Source organism: Callithrix jacchus, chromosome 8 (assembly GCF_049354715.1).
Source record: "Callithrix jacchus isolate 240 chromosome 8, calJac240_pri, whole genome shotgun sequence".
Classification (NCBI taxonomy): Eukaryota; Metazoa; Chordata; class Mammalia; order Primates; family Cebidae; genus Callithrix; species Callithrix jacchus.
This window is the reverse complement of record NC_133509.1, coordinates 31,885,360-31,903,808: the sequence shown is the minus strand read 5'-3', so window position 1 is coordinate 31,903,808 and position 18,449 is coordinate 31,885,360. Positions and strand designations below refer to the sequence as shown.

Below are 18,449 nucleotides of genomic sequence, written 5' to 3'. Positions count from 1 at the left end.
CCGCCGCCTCCCCGCTCCCGCTCCCAAGAGGGCGGGAACCGCGGTGTTGCAGGATGCGGAGATTAGCTCGGGAAACACAGCTCAAGTGTATTTCACGTGGCAGACATCAATCCAGTTGGGCGCTCACACCTGGCCCGGGGGAGGGGAAACAGCAACCATAGGAACCACGGGGCGGACAGGAGCCCCTAGTTTGGGACGCTAGAGGGCTGGTCCGGCTTGACTAGCTCCGACTGCTTTTCTGTGATTGCTTCTTTACTCCGCCCATCATCCCAGTGCCGTATCTCTATTGGCTCTTCGGTCTGCCACTCGTTTCCGCCGCGATGACTCCATTGGCCCCTCAGGTTGAGGCCCCGCCCCACGAGCTGGGCACTGGCAGTGGGGCTCTGAGGAAACAGAGCCCGGCGTTTGATCTGGGCTGGGGGTAGGCGGTGGTGGCTGAGGCGAAGGAGGAGGAAGGAGGCCAGCAGGAGGCAGCGACAGCGACTGGGCCGGGGTGATGGTGCAAGTGCCAGGGGTCGGCGCGGAGCTGCCGGGCTGAGGGACGCCTGGTTCAGGGTCCGCAGCGCCGCCGCGTCGCTCCCGGGCGGGCGGGAAGATGCTGAGCAGGTTGATGAGCGGCAGCAGCAGGAGCTTGGAGCGCGAGTACAGCTGCACTGTGCGGCTGCTGGACGACAGCGAGTACACCTGCACCATCCAGGTCAGCGCCGCGCCGCCCCGCCCGCGGAAGCCCCTGATTGCCCGAGTCCGGCCAACTTGGCAGGCGGCGGCCGCCGCCCGGGGGTCGCCCCAGTGTCGTGCTTTGTCCGTTCCCGGTTGCGGCAGACCGCCCCAGTGCAGGGTGCCTTCACTGGAGCCCCTGCCGGAGCCCTGGCACCCGGTGTGTCACCGCCGGCACTGGGCTAGTCTCCGCGTCCCACACCCCCAAGTCCTCCCCTGCCCTCCCGGGGTGAGGGCGCCCCGTCCTGGCTCCTCGAGCCCGCCCGGGTAGGGTGCACATTTCCCGGGCGCCGGCAGGGAGGCGGGCAGGGCGGTAGGCTCGTAGCCCGGCCGCCCCGTCGGGGGCGCAGGCTTTGGCTCTCTGGCCAGGCAAGGACGTATGGCTGGCTTTTCTTATCTTTCTTTGGTTGGAAGGATAATGGTTTATGTCATAATTCCGCCCCCCCTCCCCCCAGCATTTGTGAGTCAGAGCTTTCAGAAGGTAGAACTGAATGCAGCCCATGCAGAGTGGCCTATTGAAGGGAGCCCAACCCTCTGGGCTTTAGAGATTTAGGCCCCTTCCCGCCTTTCGATCCCCAAATCTTATTGTGTTGGGCGGTTCTGGGGGGTGTGAGGTAAAGATTTAGCAACAAGTCCCGGCGATTTGGGGCTTGGCGGTGGCCAGGAAGAATCGGCGACTTAAAAAAACGCCAACAATACGGTAATGCTGCACAGCATTTCTTTCAGAACCTGGTATTTTTGAAGGGATTTTTACAACCTCTTGCTCCTGTTCCTTCAACTACTGCTGTGTGCACGTCGGGAGTAGTAGTCTTTCCCAGGAATGCAGTCACAGCCCTCTCTCCTCCTCTATGAGAAAGTCAGAGATTGAAAACATTGACAAAGCCCGGGTGTTTAGCTCATCAGCCAGGAGGATCCTGCGCTCATCGCCGGAAACTGCTCTTTGTGGAGAAGCAAACTGAGTTAGACCCGGAGGGGTCTCACCTGATCCTTTGCCTTTACAGCAGGAAACCAGAGGAGGCTTCTGGCTCAGATGTGACAGATAAAAACTGTCGGCCTGAGTCCTACCCTCAGTGTCTCCTTGCCCCCCGCCTCCTTATTTATTTATTTTTGCTGACAGTGCTCAATAGCGGAAAATAATGGTGTGTGAGAAAGATGCTGGGTAGTGTATGAGAGCAGCTGCTCTCTGCTGACTCGGTGCTCAGTTCAGCCTTCTCCTCACTTTCCCTTTCCTCCCTCCCCTCGAAACCAGCTCTGGGCATAAGTGCTGACTGCTGCTAAAGATACATGAGGGCAGAGAAAGAACACAAAATCTCTTTTTAAGGCCACTTAAATACGGACTAAGCAGTCATAAAGATGCTAGCCATCAAGTGAAAGGATTTTTGTAGTTGAATATGATAGAGAGATGCTGTGTATTATTTCCTTGCTGAATGAGTGGAATACTACTTTTTGTTCCTATTTTATCATTGTGCCATACCAGTTTTTTTGTTTTTTGTTTTCCTGGGGTAGGAGAATACATTGACTTGACATCTTCGCCATTTGAGTATATTGTCTAGAGCTTTTTAAAAGTCTTTATCCTTTTGTTTTAAAATTTAAGGCATTTATCCAATAGCATATCAAGGACAGTGTGAGCTTTATACTGCATGAGTCCTAAGAATACTTTTGGGTTATGTGAAATAATTTCCAGGGCAGGTCATTAACTTTTGCCAATGTCTGGAATACAAACGAAACACAATTCACATCACCATTTCACTAGAAATGATTGTTAACCTTGTGGTTTTAAAGTATTGCAAGGAGGCATATAGTTATTTTTTTTCCCCAGTAGTGAAACCTTTGAGGTTGCTTATTGGTATTATAATTGTGGGTAGTTTTTATTGCTATTGAGGAAAAGAATATTTTTGAGTTAAACAGGACTCAATGGATTTGTGCCATATCCTACTATGGTTGTACTTATTTTCCTACTGCTCTCATTTTACATTATTACAATTTAATTTTGTAAAATATCGAGGCCACTTAAAAATTAAGCTTAGTGTGATATGGCCACACTGTAGTAAGTGTCCACTGTCTAGACATGTTAATGATTGTGCATTATGATTCTTGCACAGAATCTGAAAAACACAGGGATTGTAAAGTATATGTAATGTTGTCATTCTTTGGCACCGCTGTTGTGAATTGCTTTTGTTTTTACCCATTTGAGTAAATGTAGAAAAAAGACAGTATCTTATAGGAAATTAACATTTTCTGCATGTAGCTTTTTTGAACATTTAGAAATTGAGCTTTTCTTATCAACTTTCCCCTCATGCATTTCTGTAGTGTGTGCATGCGTGTGTGTGTGTGTGTGTGTGTTTGTGTGCATGTGCTTATTAAACATTGGGCACAGGGTCTTTTAAATCAGTATGGAAAGGATCTTTGAGCTTCTTATTAGGTTAAGCAATATTTCCAACATTTTAGGCACTGTAATACTGTATATTTTAATTTTTTTTTGGTGATAATTTGAACTGGGTTTCCTTAAAGTGCTGTATGCCATATTTTTGTTTCAATAAGGTATCTATTTTAGAATGATTTTAGTGCCTCAGCATAATCAGAGACTACTTATGGTATTACAGCATCAGAAATGTATCACTGGGTTGGAGTCATGATAGTTACATTTGGTAAATTTCAGTTGTAGGAAATTCCTTCCAAGTATTTGTCTATCCTTTCATAATGCAGCATTTATTCCGATCTGGCATTTAGGATGTAATTATTAAGGTAATGAAAATGCCTTATATCTTCTCAATGAAGGTTGCCACAGTTACCAGACTATTCTTTCACTGTTTCTGATATGCAAATGTATTTGTAGATCATGGGAAATGAAAGTATACATAGGAGGGTTGTAGTATAATTACTCCTCTGTGAAGAACATTGTTAATAGCTCCCTGCCAGTTTTGAAGGTCATTGCTCTTAAATGCACATCTGGTCTACTCATCTGTTTTTCACTCATCTGTTTCATTTATGCATATATATATATATATATATATATTTATTTATTTATTTACCACATTTATCACCTTACTTCGTTATTTAGGAGAACATGGGGAAAATAAAAAATGAAAAGATACCTAATATCTTTGAACTCAGTGTACCAAAGGAGTCATTTATATGCTTAGGCATCCAATATCCTAAGGAATATTTATGTTTTTAAGAATGGGATCCTGCTGGGCGCGGTGGCTCAAGCCTGTAATCCCAGCACTTTGGGAGGCCGAAGCGGGTGGATCGCGAGGTCAAGAGATCGAGACCATCCTGGTCAACATGTTGAAACCCCATCTTTACTCAAAATACAAAAAATTAGCTGGGCATGGTGGCGCGTGCCTGTAATCCCAGCTACTCAGGAGGCTGAGGCAGGAGAATTGCCTGAACCCAGTAGACGAAAGTTGCGGTGAGCCGAGATCGCGCCGTTGCACTCCAGCCTGGCTAACAAGAGCGAAACTCCGTCTCAAAAAAAAAAAAAAAGAATGGGATCTTGATATATTGCCCAGGCTGGACTTCAACTCCTGGGTTGAAGTGATTATCTTGCTTCAGCCTCCCAAGTAGCTGGGACTAGAGAAGTGTACCACCATGCCCTGCTTATAAGGATTAGATTTTTAACTACCTTTCTTCCCCCTGCTTCAGTGACCACCCCCGCTCCCCCCAGCCCAAGGTGGACAAGGAGAAGCTTAACTATCTTTCAGCTTATAATAGCTTATAAATTATACGAATATATATCACAAAATTTCTAGTAGAAATATGTGTTGAAAAAATACCTATTTTCAAGTCAGAAATGTTAATCTTTTTTTTGTAATTACTGAAAAGTGAGCTACTCTAGAAATGAATTTGGTTTTACTGGCAGACACATTAAAATAATAGATTAAGCAGCCAGGTTAAATAAGATACAACTATAAATGGAATGTGTGTGCAGAGGCAGTTCCACAATATAACCAATATTTGGATTTGATTGTGGCTCAACCACTTAGTAGCTGTGGTAGCTAGGGTAAGAGAGGGAGGGAGAAAACAAATGTATTGAGCCCTGTGCTTGCCTGGCACTCTGCATGCATGTTATATCATTTACCTCCAACAGCACTGTAGATTGATTCTATATCCATTGTTTCATGTGAAGAAAATGGGATTGTGGATTGGTGGGAGAGCCGTTGTTAGTTGAATGCCTGATAATGAACTAAGCATTTTGTTAGATAGTTTGTCTTACATCAATCATTTGAGAGGTGGGTGGTATTATCCCTGTTTTCCAGATTAAAGAACAGGTCCAGGAGGCTAGAAGAACTTGTTCATAGTTAGTTGCTGGCCATATTGTATTTAAACCCTGGTCTTTTTGTATTTTAATCTCATCTTTGTTTCCTCCATTCTGAATCCTCAAATCACTTCAAATTTCCTCATCTATAAAATGTGAATATTAAGACTTACAATAAAAAGAAAGTAATTTGGAAATATTATAAATAAGGAACATTTAAACAGGATTATATACATTGTATATAATTGTATGTACATTGTATCTTATTCTATTCAAATAAAAAATAGAATTGGGAAATGTTTTATTTTTTTGAAAACAAATCAACTTTAGCCTTAGGTCCCCTTGAAATGATTTCTGATTAGTTTCAATGAAATTGTAAAATTTCAGGCTGGCATAACTTAATTCTTTTTTAAAACTCTTCTATAAAATACAAGAGTTCATGTTTACTTCCCTTTTATACTACCAAGTCTTATGTTTGATAGGGGCATTTATTGCCTTGACCGTGATTTGTATTCTCTAAGAACTGCTTCATAATTTGTAAGTGGCATTCTTGGTTTTATTAATGCAAAAGAGATATTGAGATGTTGTTAGAGAGCTAGGATAATTTTATTCACATAGAAAAACAAAAGGCAGCGCACTGTGGCTCATGCCTGTAATCCCAGCACTTAGAGAGGCCAAGGTGGGTGGATTGCTTGAGGCCAGGAGTTTGAGACAAGCCGGGGCAACATGGTGAGACCCAGTCTCTACTTAAAAAAAAAAAAAAAAAAAAAAGGAACAAAATTAGCCGGGCATGGTGGTGCACATTTGTAGTTCCAGCTACTCAAGAGGCTAAAGTGGGAGAATCACCCGAGCCCAGGAGGTGGCGGCTGCAGTGAGCCACGATTGTACCACTGCACTCCAGCCTGGACAACAGAGTGAGACCCTGTCTCAAAAAAAAAAGAAACTAAGCTATTATATTTTCATGAATTTTGATTTAAAAAAAGCAACTTTAACAGGTAATTATACTGCTTCAGGATCTCTATTACAATAGCAAGTCAGTTAAACTTCTGAAACCAAGATAGTTCCAGAATTAACCTTCTAGAATCCTAAAAGCATTTCTATTCAGTTTCTAACTTCTATATTAAATATTTATTGTATAAAACTAATGCGTATCAACCTGTTTAGTATACAAGGCACATTCTAGACATGCAACTGTTCTCTCATTCTTTTTCTTTTTGAAAGTCTTGTCTAAGGAACTGTCAGTGATATCCAAGAGAAATCTAGAAGCATTCATTCACCGCAGAAGATTTTACTCATGAGTATTTGTATGAATTTGCATTTTACTAAATGCTTGGAATGAGTATGCTAGATGAGGCAATTCAACATAGTGTCTAATAAAAGAGCATGTGGTTTCTGAGTCCTCTGTATGTTACATTGCCCAAAGACTCATTTATCATGTCTGTGCTATCATTAATATACTTTAAAAACAAAAGATGTTTTTCAACATAAAATCAGACAACCACAACCTGAAAACCGAAAAACAGTTATTTTTGTTATACATTTGTAGTGGTTTATGAATAGCTGTGAAAATGTATAACCCAAAATAAGATGCAAGGCATTAGCTTTAGAAGAGATTTACCAATGATACATTAACCATTAAAATATTTTCAATTATTTATTTATTTATTCATTTATTTTGAGACGGAGTTTCGCTCTTGTTACCCAGGCTGGAGTGCAATGGCGCAATCTCTGCTCACCGAAACCTCCGCCTCCTGAGTTCAGGCAATTCTCCTGCCTTAGCCTACTGAGTAGCTGGGATTACAGGCACGCGCCACCATGCCCAGCTAATTTTTTTGTATTTTTAGTAGAGACGGGGTCACCATATTGACCAGGATGGTCTTGATCACTTGACCTCGTTATCCACCCGCTTCGGCCTCCCAAAGTGCTGGGATTACAGGCTTGAGCCACCGTGCCCGGCCTAATTATTTTAAGAAGTTGATTTTATGGTAGATTATGCTTTAGACTTTATAATAGATTAAGAGAAAGCTATAAATCATCAACCCTAAGAGTTATCACATCTAGTTCAGTACCTTTCATAGTTATAGTTCAGTAAATATTTGTTCTAATTTGTTTGTGCTACATGAGTGCTATGTTAACTTCAACAATGCAAAATTTCTTATTCCTGAAAGCAATAAATAGTTCCAACAACTGTATAACTATAGTTTCAGTCCATTCCGTTACAAACCATTTTGCTGTGTGACCCCTTTCCCTGGTGAGAAGCACAGCATGTTATTGTGGTATTTATGAGGTCTTTGAGGTCTCTCATAATTTTCTGCAATTTTCCTTTGGTGAATTAGTGGAGTGCCAGTTGGTATAGATAGCTCCAGTGACTTTTTGGTTTGTCTTTTAGGATTTCAGAACTTTCAGGTCCCATCACCCCCTGCCTCTATCTCTGCAACTTTAGAGGGCTTAGAGCAAATGAATATTGTGTGATGCAGTGCTTCATGGAGTATTAGAGCGCTTCCAGAATTAGGATTTTGAGTGTGGGGATCACCATAGCTACCGAAGTTTCCTGCATACCTTTCCCCTTAGTCAGTACCCCATAAAACAGGAGGCAGACCTCCTTACAGCCTCATTTTCTCACCTCTTGCTCCAAGAGGAAGTGAACCATGTTTCCCATCCTGTTTCTAGTTACAACTAAGTTGAATTCACCTTTGATAGCCTCATCTATAACATTCTGACTCCGCAAAACCTGTTTCATGGAGTAGCTTACAGTGAGTTGCTCTTCCCCCAAATGTGCCTAGTTAGGGCTTGTACTAAACAAGTGAATATCATGGAATGATTGGTAGCAACCTTATAGTTTCTGTTTCTCACTTCTGTAGTGTCCTGGAAGGGCAGTGCGGCTTTCCTGGAGGCCAGGTGATGGTTGTTGCTCCTCTGTTTTCTCGCCTTGACCCTTTGGGGCTTAGGCCAACCACCTCAGTGGTTTTCTTATGCAGCTAAGAAATCTGAAGAATACTAAAGCATCTCCATTCCCATGTTGCAGGGAGAAGGGTGTTTCCTCTAAAAGAGTAAAACGCCGATTAATATGTCTATTCTAGCAATTGAAGCAGGTCTTTCATTCCTTTTAAGACCCTAGACCCTGGTGACCCATAAAACTCTGTGGGCTTTTGGCTAGATGTGGTGGCTCACTCCTGTAACCCTGGCAATTTGGGAGGCTGAGGTGGGCAGATCACTTGAGGTCAGAAGTTCGAGACCAGCCTGACCAACATGGTGAAACCCCCATCTCTACTAAAAATACAAAAATTAGCCAGGTGTGTGATGTTGCATGCCTGTAATCTCAGCTACTTAGGAGGCTGAGGCAGGAAAATTGCTTGAACCTGGGAGTTAGAGGTTGCAGTGAGCTGTGATCTTGCCATTGCACTCCATCCTGGGGGGCAGAGTGGGACTCTGTCTCAAAAAGAGAAAAAAAAGGTTTGGACTTTTAAAAACACTGTAAATATAGGTAGAGCCAAAGATAAACCAGGGAGAGCAGAGGGTCTGAGTTCACATACTCCAACCTCCAGTTTCTCCATGAGGCTAAAACCGTTTCAGAGAAATTTAAATTATGGACATTTTGTCTCTCATGGTCAGCATGTGATCCTCATTATTGTTGTCAACATTTTGACCAAGATAGGCCCCTATATTGGTTTTTCATTTGTAATTGTTATGTTATTTCTAAGGATTCTGTTTTACTTTTATGGTCTTACCAACTTTCTAGTATTGTATTCTAGATTTGGGAGGCAGGAACTTGTAAGACTCTTACTTAGGTTCAAATTCCCCAGGCTTTTGCCTGGTACTGTTAGACTAAACATAAACTTGTGTGAATCAAGTTCTCTAAAGAGATCCTTCCGTGCCATGCTCATGAAGGCAAAATAATTGGGCCACATGCTTGGCAACCACTGAGTTTGTGTACAATAGCTCTATTCACTTGTCTACAGAAAACACCCCTTTGACGGTGATTATAGCTTTCAACCCCCGCCTCCACTTCTGACTCCCTGAATTACCATGACCTCATCTGCTGCTTCGTATTTAGAGGTGCTCTGGACCACTCCAGAAATGCCTAGAACTCATCCCTGCATGTTAAAGATCATTTCAAAGCCTCAGACAACCACTGGCCACCAAGAGAAACCATTCAAAATCAGGACCAAATCTAGCTATTCTTATGCCTTGAGTCATTTTACTGTGTCACAACTCGGGGGTTCTTTTGCTTCAGTAGAAATTTTGAGGTCTCTCAAAAGTATGGAAAATGAAATAATAGATTGGATAAAGCAGTGTTTCTCAAAGTATGGCCCCTGGATAGGCTTTATACATATTACTTGGGTACTTGTTAGAAATGCAAATTCTTGACCCCATCCCAGACCTAGTGAATCAAAGACTCCAGGGATGGAGTCAACAGTCTGTTTAACAAGGCTTCTAGGTGATTCTTAGGCTTGCTGAGGTTTGAGAATCACTACTACAGGGTTACAGAGATGTTTTGTAGGTAAAAAGGGCAAGTGTTGATTGACTGGATGTAAATTGTGAGGGAGAGGGAGAGGTGAAGAATGAATCTCACATTTCTAACTTTTAATTTATTCCTGAATTGTCTTAACAGATTCTCTACCCTTGCAAGGTAAATGCTAGGTTGTCTACAGATATGCATACCCATTTTCAAGTGGGTAGGAGTCTACATTATATTCTGCAGTGTGTCATTATACAGTTTGATGCTGTTGTATTTATTGATTAGTATTTTTTGTCTCTCCTGACTTAAAAACAGTATGATTATTGTATGTTTGTATATTGTTTTTTCAAACAAATTTTGTTCACAATTTGATGCACTGGGGGAAAGGAAGAATCAAGGCCCCTGTTGTCGAAGGACTTACAACTTAGGGTTTACAAACACATAAATAACCAACTATAAACATCATATAATTTGGAGCTAAGACCAGGGGATATGTTGTGGCAGTGCAAATTTGGGTTGGAGTTTGGGAGATTGGGAGGGACTAATAATTGTTTTTAATAATTTTAATAATTGTTTTTCAAAGGAGGCGAAATTTGAACCAGGTTATGAAAAATTGCCAAAAGCAGGGCCAAGTGCTGTGGTTTATACCTATAAACTCAGTGCTTTGGGAGGCCAAGGCAGGAGGATCCCTTGAGGCCAGGAGTTTGAGTCTATCCTGGGCAAGATAGCAAGACCTCATCTCTACAAAAAATTTAAAAATTAGGCTGGCATGGTGTATGCCTGTAGTCCTAGCTACATGAGGGGCTGAGGTGGGAGGATTCCGTAAGGCCAGGAGTTCGAGGTTACAGTGAGCTATGATTGTGGCATTGCATTCAAGCCTGGGCTACAGATGGAGACCCTATCTCTTAAAAAAAAAAATGCCAAAATCATAAAATGGCTGTGAGTTAACAGCAGACGACTATTACTTCTTCCTTTTTTTTTTGAGATGGGAGTCTCTCTCTGTTTCCCAGGCTGGAGTGCAGTGGCGCAATCTCGGCTCACTGCAACCTCCGCCTCCCGGGTTCAGGGGATTCTCCTGCCTAGTACCTGAGACTACAGGCACGCACCACCACATTTGGCTAATTTGTGTGTGTGTGTGTGTGTGTGTGTGTGTGTGTATATATATATATATTTGAAACGGAGTCTTGCTCTGTTGCCACACTGGAGTGCAGTGGAACAATCTCAGCTCACTGAAACCTCCGCCTCCTGGGTTCAAGCGATTCTTCCGCCTCAGCCTCCCGAGTAGCTGGGACCACAGGCGCGTGCCACCACGGCCGGCTCATTTTAGTATTTTTAGTAGAGATGGGGTTTCACCCTGTTAGCCAGGGTGGTCTCAATATCCTGACCTTGTGATCCATGGGCTTCGGCCTCCCAAAGTGCTGGGATTACAGACATGAGCCACCACGCCCGGCCAATAGCAGACTACTTCTAAGAGGAAAAGTTAAAAATGTAAAGTCTTTAGTTTTTTTTTTTTTAGTATGTTTATCTGACTTACTCTGGTACAGTTGAGTCACACAACAGAAATTTGCTTAGGGAAAATTACTGTCAGTAAATTTCAATTATATTTGACAGCAGAGAGGAATCAATCTAAATTAAAAATGAATGTATAAAGGCGGTGTTGAATTAATTCTAAATTTAAAACGGTATAACACAAATTAAGATTTTTTTTCAAAAAGCAATGGCATTATGTTAAGAAAAGGTGGATTCAGATTTCAGTCTTCATTCTGTGACTGCAGTAACTACATAGGAATTTTATTTCCAAGATGACTCTTTTCTTTGGCATCAGTTTAATCATCTCACAAAAAAGAAGGTATCAAATTGCAACTTTTAGCTGATGTTTGAAAATCCTTTGATGAATACAGTGCAGCCCCAGTTGTGCATTAACAGTTAAGAAATGTGACCCATGAAGTCCTAAAAGGCACATTTCAGGATCTCTGTTCCTAAACCTAAGCGGCCACCAAAAATAGCTTCTCTTGAGGACTGAGGATTGTCTCTCTGTGAACCCCTGCCTGACAGCTTCGAAGTTCCCAGCCCTATACAGGGTGTACTTTTAGTACTCAACACAATGCCAGGCTAGAGCTTTGGGGATGGGAATCTCCAAGAAAGCACTGTTCGGCATTTGGGCAATCAGTGTTCGGCAGAATGCCAATGCTAATAGGTTATTTTGCTCTGGAAAAGGAGAAAAAGAAGGGATAAAGACTGATGATGAATAGGGATGACTGACAATACAGACCCTCCACTTTATTGGAGAGATTAAGGGGGCTTGCTGTGAAGTGGTATTGTGGGAGCCAGAAAAATTAGCAAAGGCCCACAGGCCCAAGACCTGAAATAAATAGTGGTCCATCAAACCCACATGCCCCAGGACACACTCAAATGTCTGGCCACTTTCAGTGAACTTGTAGTAGAAAAAAGCCAAATCATTAGGAACCCTCTTAGTCTGGCATTCCATCCAGGCATTCCTTAGTCAGGCAAATTATCCTTCACCTCTGACAGGTGCAGAGTCTTTTTTCTCTACACCTTGATTTAACCCAAGGTCCTCTAGTCTGGGCCTCTGTCTAATTTTGAGGATACTGAGTGGAAAAGTTGGCTTCAGGATTTCCAAAGGATTGCAAATACTCTAGGCAGGAAGTACCATTAAGATTCTTGTTTCGTTAGACTTGAACCAGGCAGGTAAGAACATTGATCAGAACACTCGAAGGTGGGATTAATCAATTCACATAAGGGTCTCATGTACTTCTAGAGGTAATTTAAGATGAAGAAAGCATCCAGCCTGCCCTCATTTAGATTTTTTGCCTCTAAAAGCATCTTCCTTCCTTCCTTCCTTCCTTCCTTCCTTCCTTCCTTCCTTCCCTCCCTCCCTCCCTCCCTCCCTCCCTCCCTCCCTCCCTCCTTCCTTCCTTCCTTCCTTCCTTCCTTCCTTCCTTCCTTCCTTCCTTCCTTCCCTTTATTTATTTTGAGATGGAGTCTCAGTCTATCACCCAGGCTGGAGTGCAATGGCACCATCTCAGCTCACTGCAACCTCTGCCTCCCAGTTTCAAGTGATTCTCCTGCCTCAGTCTCCCAGGTGCCTGCCCCCACACCTGGCTAATTTTTATATTTTTAATAGAGATGGGGTTTCACCATGTTGGCCAGGTTGGTCTCGAACTCCTGACCTCAGGTGATCCACTCACCTTCCCCTCCCAAAGTGCTGAGATTACAGGTGTGAGCCACTGCTCCTGGCCTTTTTTTAAGATGGAGTCTCACTCTGTTGCCCAGGCTGGAGTGCAGTCATATAATGTCAGCTCACTGCAACCTCTGCCTCCTGGTTCAAGCAGTTCTTGTGTCTCTGCCTCCTGAGTATCTGGGATTACAGGCATGCACTAACATGCTTGGCTACTTTTGGTATTTTTAGTACAGAAGGGGTTTCACCATATAGGACAGGCTAGTTTTGAACTCTTGGCCTCAAGCAATCCACTCGCCTCAGCCTCCCGAAGTACTGGGATTATAGGTGTGAGCCACAATGCCTAGCCTTGCTTCTAGAAGACTCTAAAAGCCCCAAAGTTATTATGGATTTGGGGGTTTGTAGGTCAGAAGGACTTCATGGATTGGCAATGAAGCCTGGAATGTTATAAGGCATATTAAAGCCTGCATTTTCTTAGTATACTTATCTAACAGAATAGGCCATCAGCTCTTTGGGAGGCCATTTGGAAGTTATACTATTAAAAGAAATTTGGCTGTTGAGTAGTGAAACTCTGATAAAAACATAAGGCAGTCTCAGTACTGGAATGCAACTTCTTCAAACTATGTCCAGCTTCAGATTATAGTACATGTGAAATAGGTTTTAAAAAAATTGGGGGAGAAGTTTGCTTGGTGTAGCTGTAGGACATAAGATACTGAACCAACTAAGCAGCACAGCTAATCTGAAAAATTAATACTTTCTTTGCTTACTTTTTAATCTAAAGTAATTTAGAAAAGCTTGTTTAAATGAATAGCCACATTACAGAATGCTCATCTATGAATTGCATTTTAATTTTATGGAAAAGGAGATATTACCCATATTCTAATTCATAATATTGGGTATACCAGTCAGTCTAATTATTTTTAAAGAGACAGATATAATGATATACTCTCTTGCTGCAAATGAGATCTTTCAGTGTGTCATAAAATATTATGGACTATTTTTACTAATGATTTATCTCACATAAGCTACTTTCTGGCTGAAAGAAAATGACAAAAGCAGTGTAAGAATTTTACTTTCTCTTCACTCTCTGAATTCCACAATTTTATTTCTTGCCATCTTTCCTGACAAGATAGCCCTTCTGTGCATCTCTTATTATCTTCTTATTTATACTTTTAGCCTCTCATTTAATAGGGTCTTTTATGACCATTTCTTTCTTTTTCTTTTTTTGAGATGGAGTCTGTCTCTGTCACCCAGGCGGGAGTGCAGTGGCGCAATCTCGGCTTACTGCAACCTGTGCCTCCTGGGTTCAAGTAGTACTCCTGCCTCAGACTCCTGAGTAGCTGGGATTACAGGAATGCATCACCACACCCAGCTAATTTTTTTGTATTTTTAGTAGAGACAGGATTTCACCATATTGGCCAGGCTGGTCTTAAACTCCTGACCTTGTGATCTGCCCTCTTTGGGCTCCCAGTGCTGGGATTACAGGCGTGAGCCACCACACTCAGCCTTTTATCACCATTTCTAATTGCCATCACTGCTTAGTTATACCTTTGTCTGGTCAGATTCTTTGTGTGATGGTCACACCTGTTGGTGGTGAGAGGTATTAAATAGGTACAATCATAGTGTAAGTAAATGTACATTAAGGCATAATGTGATACATGTACTGTAAGTTCATTTTTAAATATAAGAGTGTTACATATTTAGTTAATTGAGATAGTACAAACAAATGGAAACCTGTATTGTATAAAATGACATCTTGGAGAGCCAACCTAAAGATTCCTGAAAGCCTTGGGCTTTAGCTGGATTGGTATTATATGTTTAGAGTTTTTATTAACTTTTTTTGGTAATAATTTCCTAATGGATTAATGGACCCAATGTGACTCTATGTCTACTATGTCTTCAGGTCTGGTACTTCAGGAATGGATAGACGTGGTGGCAGGAGGTGTACTTTCCATGGCCAGTAAAGTCTTTACTTTGGATAGCTGAAGTTAGTAAAAGCAGAGGGAGAATTAAAATAATTGACTAAATGGAGAAACAAAAGATCAAAACCAGAGAAACAGAGGGGTTGGAGTGAGATAAACCTTATGTAGAAATACGTGGTGAGAATCTGGAGTGGCAGATTGAGGATAATGAAAGAATATTGGAGATTTTTTTTTTTGAGACCGAACCTTGCTCTGTCACCCGGGCTAAAGTGCAGTGGTGTGATCTTGGCTTACTGCAACTTCCACCTTCCCAGTTCAAGCAATTCTCCTGCCTCAGCCTCCCCAGTAGCTAGGACAGACTCAAGCCACCACAGCTAGCTAATTTTTGTATTTTTAGTAGAGATGGGATTTCACCATGTTGGCCAGGCTGATCTCAAACTCCTGACCTCAGGTGATCCAGCTGTCTCAGCTTCCCAAAGTGCTGGGATTACAGGTGTGAGCCACCATGCTGGCTGATTTCTATTTTTTGTTGTTGCAACTGTGTGTGATGGTGGAGACTTAATGGTTTAAAGGAGACCTCTGGGCCTGGCCTCTGTGTGGGGGTGACATTTAAAGTATTCAACAATCAATGAATCATAGCAAACACCTTACTGAACAATACTGTGCTATAGTGCACTGGTGCTGGGTATAAACCCTCTCCTGGACCAGCCACTATATAATGCTGATGATGTTGCATTTCTGGCTCCCCATTTGCCTTTGCCAGATGTGGGAACCAAATTGTGTAGGTTTTACCTTGCTGTGGAGTGGTGGACTAATTCACATCTTTCACATGCTTCCCAAATGCAACTCTATTCTCTATTTTTTCTTTTAAAAATCCTTTATGGTTTTCCCATTGCATACAGGGTAATAGTAGCCTTTTAGCATGGCATAAAAGGACTTCCATAATCTCTCTGCTACCTCGCTTTCCAGCATTGTCTTGTCTTATCTTCCATATGCATCTTTTCTCACTGCATGGATCACCAGCTTCCTTGTTCCAAGGTAGACTCTCTCTACATTGTTGCTGGGCAGTGCCTTGGGGAACTTATAGCACTTACCATATTGAAATGTGAATATTTACTCACATGTCTGCCTCTCACTGTACTGTGAACTGTTTGAAGAGCAGAGATATCTTTGTACAGCTAGTAACTAAGGTGTCACCTAGGGGCTTAATATATGTTGATTGTAGATGTGTATGAATAAAAGTATTAGCTCTGAAAAAATGATTATTAAATAATGCAAATGTAGGGCCAGGCACTGTGGCTCACACCTGCAATTCCAGCACATTGGGAGGCTGAGGCAGGCGAATCACATGAGGTCAGCCATTCACCAACATGGTGGAACCTCATCTTTACTAAAAAGATAAAAATTAGCAGGGTGTGATGGCACATGCCTGTAATCCCAGCTACTAGGGAGGTTGAGGCAGGAGAATCGCTTGAACCGGGGAACCTGGGAGATGGAAGTTGTGGTGAGGTGAGATGGCGGCACTGCACTTCAGCTTGGGTGACAGAGCAATACTCTGTCTCAAAAAAAAAAAAAAAAGAAAAGAAAAAGAAAATGTAATGTTACCACTAGCTTGAGCTAAATAGGTGAAAAAAAATGAACCCATCGCGTTTTCTATTCTTGAGAGTTATGCTATGATGATATTATTTGTTTTGTTTTGTTTTGAGACAGTGTCTCACCCTGTTGCCGAGACTGGAGTGCAGTGGCATGATCTTGGCTCACTGCACCCTTGAACTCCTGGGCTCAAGCAATCCTCCTGCCTCAGCCTCCCTAGTAGCTGGGACTACAGGTGCATGCCACCAAGCCTAGCTAATTTAAAAAATTTTCTTTGATAGAGACAGGGTTCTGCTATGTTGACCAGGCTGGTTTCAAACTCCTGGGCTTAAGTAATCCTCCCACCTCAGCCTCCCAAAGTGCTAGGGTTATGGGTATGAGCCACTGTACCCAACCCATGGTGACTTTAAAAGGTGGTTAGTTAGTGGTGAGGGTTGCACAATTCTGGGAACATACTAAAAACCACTTAATTGTACACCAAAAAGTGGTGAATTTTATGGTACGTGAATTATTTCTCAGTGCCAATGTAAATTTCCTGGTTTTGATAACATACTATAGTTATGTAAGATGTTATCATTGGGGAAAGGTGGCTGAAGGGCATGTGGGACATCTCCATACTATTTTTTGCAACTCTTTGTGTGTCTGTAACTACTACTTAATAAAAAACATAAAAAGATTAGGCTGGGCACAGTAGCTCATGCTGCCAACATTTTGGGGGACTAAGGTGGGAAGATTGCTTGAGTCCAGGAGTTTGAGACCAGCCTGGGCAACATATTGACACCCTTGTCTCTACAAAAATAAAACAAAATTAACCAGGCGTGATGGCCTGCCCTTGTAGTTCCAGCTACTTGGGAGGCTGAAGTGGAAAAATTGCTTGAGCCCAAGAGTTGGAGGCTGGAATGACTTGTCATGCCTGGGCAACAGACTGAGACCTGGTTTAAAAAAAAGTAAAAGTGATTAAATTAGTTTTTCTGACCAAATGTGTTTATTGTTAGGTTTGTGTTTATGGTTTAGAATTGCTATAGAATGTTTTCTCACTTGATTAGGATCCAGTTACTTTTCAAAATTACATATCAGTATTTTATTCTTAAGTATCACATGTCAAAGCATATCTACTTATAAGTAATCCTATATAATCGACTTTATCAATTATGTTCTAATAAAAAGATAAATATTAAGGATTTATAAATGGTATCTTGGCAGTTTTTTTTTTTCTTTTGAGATGGATCTTACTCTGTCATCTAGGCTAGAGTGCAGGGTCACGATCTCAGCCCACTGCAACTTCCACCTCCCAGGTTCAAGTGTTCAAGGTTCTCCTGCCTCAGCCTCCTGAGTAGCTGGGATTACAGGCATCTGCTACCATGCCTGGCTAATTTTTGTGTTTTTAGTGGAGACAGGGTTTCAGTATGTTATCCAGGCTGGCCTTAAACTCCTGACCTCAAGTGATCTGCCGGCCTTGGCCTCCCAAAGTGCTGGGAATACAGGCGTGAGCCACCGCCTGACCAGTATTCTTTTACATCCTTTCTCTGTGATTCTTTGTTCCTTTTTTTTTTTTATTTGGAGTCTCTCTCTATCACCCAAGCTGGAGTTCAGTGGTGTGATCTTGGCTCACTGCAACCTTGCCTCCTGTATTCAAGCAGTTCTCCTGCCTCACCCTCCCAAGTAGTTGGGACTATAGGCGCATGCCACCACACCCGGCTAATTTTTTTTTGGTATTTTTTAGTAGAAAAAGGGTTTCACCTTGTTGGCCAGGATGGTCTCTATCTCCTGACCTCATGATCCGCCCACCTTGGCCTCCCAAAGTGCTGGGATTATAGGCCTGAGCCACTGTGCCTGGCCTCTTCCTTTTAAAATAATATTTCTGACATACTTTCAATAAAATGAAGGTACTGATAAATTATGTATATTATAACATGGTGCCATTTTTGTGTCTTAGGGAGTTATTTGCTGTAATGTCCATATTACATATCCTTAATTTGTAATATATGTTAATTCAAAAAATTATTAAATTCTTTGTTCCAGGTTCTTTATATACATTCTTTAATTTAATCTTATCTGTAAGATACAAAATGATATTGTCTCTAATTACAGATGAGTACAGTGAGGCTTAGAGAGGCGATATAACTTAATGTCCCAGGAGTAGTCAGTGGGGAAGCCAGGATTTGAACTTAGGTCTGTGTGACTGCAGAGTTGTCTTTTTTTGCCTTTTTTATTTTTTAAGAGCTGGAGTCTCATTATATTGTCCAGGCTGGAGTGCAGTGGCTCTTCACTGATGTGGAGCACAGTGCACTGCAGCCTTGA

General features: G+C 42.1%; 1 protein-coding gene across 10 annotated transcripts in view; it reads left to right on the top strand.

Annotated features, from left to right (window-relative positions):
• The first annotated feature begins 393 nt into the window (after positions 1–393).
• The window catches only part of FRMD5 (FERM domain containing 5), a 368,823-nt gene continuing 350,767 nt past the window's right edge, over positions 394–18,449 (top strand). For 9 of the 10 annotated variants that reach the window (XR_013520906.1, XR_004729640.3, XR_013520907.1 and 6 more), the window contains exon 1: positions 394–697. Coding sequence is in view for 6 of the 10 variants with exons in the window: in XM_009005349.5 (XP_009003597.1) it covers positions 596–697 (102 nt within the window). In the remaining 4 variants the exon portion in view is untranslated. The remainder of the gene's footprint in view (positions 698–18,449) is intronic. The other variant, XR_013520908.1, reaches the window with a different exon arrangement.